The sequence below is a fragment of the Porites lutea genome, chromosome 8 (genome assembly GCF_958299795.1).
Source record: "Porites lutea chromosome 8, jaPorLute2.1, whole genome shotgun sequence".
NCBI classification, from domain to species: domain Eukaryota; kingdom Metazoa; phylum Cnidaria; class Anthozoa; order Scleractinia; family Poritidae; genus Porites; species Porites lutea.
In genome coordinates, this window is record NC_133208.1 from 18,877,962 (window position 1) to 18,884,809 (window position 6,848).

General features: G+C 39.0%; 1 protein-coding gene across 1 annotated transcript; it reads left to right on the forward strand.

The window, feature by feature from the left end:
• Positions 1–251: 251 nt before the first annotated feature.
• On the forward strand, positions 252–3,304 carry LOC140945288 (uncharacterized). Its single transcript, XM_073394333.1, has 2 exons — positions 252–1,385; positions 3,053–3,304. Exons 1-2 carry the CDS (start codon positions 252–254, stop codon positions 3,302–3,304), a joined length of 1,386 nt encoding a protein of 461 aa, XP_073250434.1.
• The last annotated feature ends 3,544 nt before the right edge of the window (positions 3,305–6,848 follow it).

Sequence of the window (6,848 nt, forward strand, 5' to 3'; positions counted from 1 at the left end):
GGTGCATTGAAATACCATATTTGGTGATTTGGTAAGTGGCGACCGTTTGGAAAGCTTTGAGAATGAAGGAGATGGCATATTTTGGGTGACCGGTGGTATATACGTTTCTACATCTCCCAGCTGTTTCTTATATGATCATGAAAGGCATTAATTAGACCTTAAATAGAAGCCGGGATGGGATGATACTTCCAACCATTTGCACCCATATTGGAACAAAGCTTGCTCGAAGATTGGCTGTACAGCTTACAGTTATGCCCTATTCCAAATATAATCTCAAACATCATTCATATTTAGTGCTTTGCCCATGTACTTCTTGTGAGTCTCTCAAGTATGTCTCATGGAGAGTCAAGCAGCAACATTTGCAATGCGATCAGAAGCTGGCCGGCTTTTCAAGTAAGTATAATGCTTCCACTGAACACAACTTAGCTGGAGATGCTGCAGACGATTATGAAAGTGATGAAACGATAACGGACATATTGCAAACAGCGCCGGATGAAGCAGAAGGGGAAAGTTGTTTGCTTGCGACTGATGATCATAACGGGAACGATCTTAACTGCAACTCAGAGAGTGCAAAATTCGAGGACCCCGAATGTGAATGTTCGTTACAATCCAGGGATGCACAGGAATTACAAGTAACAGAAGAACGATCCGATGATATAGATGTTGGTGTTAATGAAAACTATTGTAAAAGCTATGAAGATGACAGCAAAACGGCAAAACTTTCGCTTTATGAACGAAGTGAATTCACAGTTCTTGAGACTATTGCAGCCATGTTTGATTGGTTTTCAAGCCATCCAAACGTCAGTAAGAGTGCCCTTTCAGACATGTTAACTTTGCAGCACTCTATATTACCAATCAACAACAAGTTGCCAAGCACATACTCAGCTGCCGAAAAATTTATTGAGCCATTTCTTTTACCTATTGTTACATATCATGCTTGTATCAATGACTGCATTTTGTTTCGCAAAACATCAAGGTATGACTACTCTAACCTTACTCAATGTCCCGAGTGTGGTGCATCCAGATATGTTGGAGTCAACAAGCAGGCGGCCAGAAGGTATCATTATTATCCCCTGGGGCCACAATGGAGAAGACTGCATGGTAATTCAACTATATCTCAATTGCTGCAGAGCCATGGAGCTCCACAAGATAATACTAAAGAGTTACTGGTCGTGACAGATGTCCAAGATTCACCCAATTTCCTTGCCTGTTATGAGAAAGATGGTATATTTCAAGGGGATGCCAGAGGGATGCTGGTGCAATTGAGCTGTGATGGTGTGAATCCCTTTGATGATAAAACAGCGCAATATTCAATGTGGCCAATTGTTCTTTCAATGCTAAACTTGCCAAGTACCATACGCCATTTATTCTCCAATTTGATGCTGGTGAGTATTATTCTTATTTTGCAAAGCATGTTTAGAACAGTTTACAGTCATGGCAGTTGAACTTTAGATATATTCCAGTAGTTTCTAATTTACTCAGAAAGGAAACATACCAAGGTAAAACTAAATCGGAAAGTTTGAAAACTGGGGGATATCATAATTATAATAATCCCCAGTTTTGGCTGCATCAAGTGATGTGTAAATTTGGACCAGTTGGTTGTGTGGAAAATTAGTAAAATCCAATTAGTGGTTTATTATCAATGCTGCGTTCTGATTGGTTGGGCTACTACTAGGCTATATGTAAGCCCACTAGTAGCGAAAGCGCCGGCTTTTTGGCGGCAAAAAAGGATGAAAATCTAGCTTTAACCAGCTAAAGTTGTTTTGTCTCGATATTTTTGACGAGCTAGTTAAATTTTACTAAAACAATTATTCCTCGAGCCCTCATGGCCTCTGAGTCAATAGCCCATGAGGCCAAACGCCTCATGGGCTATTGACTCAGAGCCCATTCGGGCGCGAGGAATAATTGTTAAATATACAGTGTAGCTCATCACTACACTTCTGTCCCATTTTGATTGGCTTCAATCGATCATGTTATGTGAAAGTACTCATCTACACAGGAACACTATTTAAACGGATGGTTTAATAGTTCAGCGCATGTGCAGGCAATTGCGCAAGCAAAATCACTTCTACAGTTGATGTACCAAATGCAAAATGAGGGACCATTGCTAAAATATATTATGAAAGTGATTTTGCCTGATTTAACTGTTGGAAGTTGTGGTTGTATCTTGCGTTCACGTACTGAACGTCAGGCTGCCTCTACAATAAAAAGGAGTAAAACTAATATCTTGTAATTTTCATTGCCAACCTGACTCGTATTGAGTTCTGTTTGTCAAAGAAGCTTATTAGTGTATGTAAGTAGTCTGATATTTCAACATCATGGAATCTGGGGTCACGATTGTAAGAGCTTAAGGTTGTTCAAATTTGACCGGCCAAAAGCGGGTCATGTTTGAGCAAAAATATGTTTGACCAAACAAAGGGACTGGCGCCTGGCCGATGATTATTTCAAGCCCTGCTTTATTGAAAAAAGAGGCTCACCATACTTGTTTTTGAGTTATAAGCACTTAAAGCGAAAATTAAAGGTGATTTGACAGGTTATAGTGTTGCTATGGTAATGTGTAATTTTAAAGAAAATGATCATACCTTGTTCACCAATGATTGGACATCTGTGTGATACCATATCTGTAGCGTCAACTAAAAAAGAGTGGTAGTATTGATCCGTCAAAGTAGTGGTCTTGAAAAATGCAGGAAACTGGTGCCAGTCACCTTAATAGTTTTGTGCAAAGCCCAGCAATATCAAAATAGTTAATAGCTGGTGAGGGGCGACGTCTACTGTCAAACTGAAAGGGAGCCTTCAACATGTTATTGTTTTAGCATAATCAAGAAACTGATCTACAGTTTTCAACAAATAGTTCAGTGAAAGTGGTTTTCTTTGCAATACCTTCTAAGTAATATATACAATGAAAAAAAAAACGATTATTTTGATTGTATATACCAGTATATATCTGTATATATAATTACAATATTGTGTGATAGCAATGACTTACATCTAGGCAAGAGGTTGAAGCAAATAAACATGCCCATAGTTAACACATGTCAACTTTGTTCAAAAGGTGGACATTATTCCTGCTAATGGGCAGAAGGAACTGAAAAATGTGAATCCTTACCTTGAGTTGCTTGTTGATGAATTACTGGATCTGACAGGGGCTGAATTATATGATGCTTACCAGAAAGCACCATTTGCTTTTAAAGTCAAGCTGCTTAATTATGTCCTTGACTACCCTGGCTTATACAAAATATTCTGTTCCAGTGGCTCTGGTGCGCTGCAAAGAAGCATGTGGTGCAAATTTAGAGGTAATAATTAAAATTTAATAGTTCATGATATATCAGTACATTAAATATGGTTTTTAATACATGTAACTTATGATCACAGTGTACATAACTAGATTGACTTATACACCTAATGAAGTCAAAAAATTAATGAGTAAATATCAAATTTGGTGGAAGTTGTTTATATGAGGTATTTCTCATTATTTGATTCCCGTCTTTAAAAGCGAATTCCCAGATATTTACAGTCAATGCGCTTCACGCATGAACGCTCACAGGATGATGATTTGAATACACACGTGTACATGTACATTTCTTTAATTGATTAGCTCAATGAATTTCCGAAACAAGATTAAAAGGTGAGGATCAGTTTTTCAATTCATCGAATTTGTGAAAAAGAGATTGTGAAGTGGAATAAAGTGCTTCCCCACAGTGGCTCACAAAATATCAAATATTCGCCATTTGTTGAGGCAAGTAAAAACACATAATTTGCCTTCTGTCTGCACATGCACAAAACTCTCAAATGCAAAACAAGCAATTTAATATGCAAGATTGCAATTCTTGTACTAGAACTTTCTGCAGTTACTCATGCAACCTGTGTCAAAACTTCCTTTGAGTCCTGAAGGATTTCTGTCAACAAAGGCAAGTAGTATTACTGGTCTGTTAGGGTCGACTAGTACTTCATGTAGTAGTCACGAAATGTCCTTGAGTGTGTATGTCATGAAGTAGTAGTCACGAAATGTCCTTGATTCAAGATGGCGGCTGTTGACGTCATTCAAAAGATGCATCATCGGGTTCTTTTCAGGTCATCTTTGGGTGCTGATCGGGTTATAAGTTATTAGAGAGAAGGCGAAGGTCAACTTATTTATGTGAACGAAGGTCTTGTGTTACACTTGTGGGATGGAATATCTGTCCCCTATGCGCAGTACGAATGTGCAGTGTAGTACGCATGCGCAGGAGCGTGTTAAAACGTTTTAAAACGTGTATTAGAGTATTCCGAGAGTAGGAAAATTGCTTAACACGCATGCGCAATCATCAAAGTTGGTTTTAAATGGAAAAATAAAACAATTTTATTCCGAGCATAGTGACTTTATAATCTTGTCGCGCGCAAAGCGTGTGCGCAGTCTGCCAACCGGGCGTTGTCTTGGCCAGTTGCGAAATTCGAGGCTTCATAAATAAATAAATCTTTCTTTCACTGAATATATGCTTGGTGTCCGCCAATGACATCATAGAGCATTTTGCGTTTCCAGGCAACATAGACTTCGCCGCCGATGACCAAGGCACATTTTGATGTGTTTATTCATGGTCTGTGAATCAAAGTTTACCATCGGTGAATCATGAACAATTTCCCATGCAAATGACACAAGCACAACAAGTGGCTCCAAATCCTCGCCCAGGAAGATTTTCCACCGAAACCCCTCTGGAGCGAGAACGCCGACTTCAAATTCAGCGTGAACAACGAAGGAGAAGACGTCAACAAGAAACCGCGGAGCAGAAGGAACATCGCTTAGCACAGCGAAGGCAACGCCGACAACAAGAGACAGAGGAACAGGAGATTGGAATCAGAGGCATTATGATCGTTCACTGTCGAAAACCCATCCCCGCCGATATATGTAGATCAAAGTCTGCAAAGTTTCAGCTCTGTATTACGGCCCGAACAATAATAATTTTCAGGCGAACTGCACTGGGCCATATTTGTTCTTTGTTTTTGTCTTTTTCTAAATCCGGACGCCGAAATAATGCTAAATCTGCTTTTCAATACACTGTTAACAATAACACCACATAATACGCAAAAAAGAAGAAGAAGAAGAAAAGAAAGAACAACGTATGGACCTTTAAGACGATATTCGCGGTTGTTCACCAATCCAGTTCTTAACCCCGACTGACAGGGCTTAACTTGAGTGCCGTTACCAAACCGAGTTTCGTGAGGGTTATTGCGAGATACGTATTTCTAGTTTAGGAATTAAGAAAATTAAAATAGTAGTGAACGACTCTACCAGGACTTGAATCTGGAATCTCCAGGCGCTACCTTGCCGTGAATAAAAAGAAACCTGAAAGAAACAAGAAGAATCGAACTGGTGAGCTTAGGATTTTATAAGACTGCGTCAGTACTGCGCGTCTTCTGCTCCACAAGCAGAGATACCAAGCCGCTGTACTACTGAGACTTGGTGATAAGCAGGTTTTAAAAGTAATAGGTTATGACTCTTTTATTCATTTGGTGGCTCCTAAAAGAGCCGTTGTTGTCTCTATAGACGTAGAGTCTATTCGCTTATGACGGGGGGATAGTAAAACATTGGTTTTAATTGTTTTCCCGTCTTTAGGTCATTGATGATCGTTCTTAGAAATCGACGTAACGTCACTTGATACTGACTGTATCGATGAATAAAGTTGCTTCCGGAGTAATCCCTTATGGCAACATATTGATAACGCATCTGGGCTGGTATTTCATCTGGTGTTGATTCTTCAATAACGATGCAAGGATCGTTAGCTAAAATCTTCATCAACGGAGTTGTTATACAAAGATTGACTGTGCCATAAATCAGATTGCATCTTTGGCAATCGTGATTCGAGGCCTGTTTGTACTTCATCAAACTCTGGACTGCTTTCCCTGCAGCGGTGTGAAGAACTTGCGACTCGTGAGACATGATTGCTAGTAATGTTAAGACTGAATAATATGGCCTTGAAACGGAAGGATTCGACCTCAGTTTGGCAGAAAACACATTTATCTGATTCAGCCATACCAAAACGAAAAAGTTTCTCATTCGTAAATACAATACGGTTTAATATTTTGAACCGAAATTCCCTAAGTTTTATTTCTAATGTTGTGTGGAAAGATAATAAGTAAACTCTTTTCCAGTCAATAGTTAAATGATGATACTTTGCAGATAGCTTCTCTTTAGCGGTAGGTGTGGTTTGTTTTTTGGCCAAAAAACACTCGGTGGTTAGAAGTTCACAATAAGCTGAGTCATTTACAAGGTTTGAATTAGATTTCCAGAAGTTAGGTCCTTTTTCAGGATCATCTAAACCATTCATAGAGAGTGTTATTGCTGAATGGTCTGACTTAATTGACATTTTAATGTCCACTGAATCTATATCATCTTCTAAACTATCGCTTATGAGCAAATAATGTAAGCACCTTTGTATGATTGGTTTCTTTTGACGCCAAGTAAAACGTGTAACTGTTGGGTTTCTTATGCGCCAGATATCCACTTAATCAAGCTCAGCGGACATGTCTTCGACAATATTTCAAGAGTCTTTCCTTTTACTATTCCTGCCCTGCCCATATAAAGCGTGGTCAAGAATGATATTAAAGTCCCCACCGACTATAAATGTGTGATCTTGTTCCACTCTCGTACCTTTTAGAACATCTGATACGTCTTTGGAGAAGAGAAATTGTTCACTACACTTATTTGGAGAGTAATTTTTTAAAAGAAAATATGGCGAATCCTGAATATAAGCCTCCTGAAAAATGTAGCGACCTTGAGAATCTACCTTGGTAGAATGTATTTTGAAATCTAAATTATCCTTTCTTAGTGCTAGAACACCTTTGCTATGATTGCTGCCATGCGAGAAGAGCATTTC

Bases quoted from the DNA above. Each gene is read 5' to 3' on its own strand.
- LOC140945288 (XM_073394333.1), top strand. From the start codon at position 252: ATGCCCTATTCCAAATATAATCTCAAACATCATTCATATTTAGTGCTT. The intron at 1,386-3,052 runs GTGAGTATTATT...TTTGTTCAAAAG, and splicing joins TATTCTCCAATTTGATGCTG to GTGGACATTATTCCTGCTAA.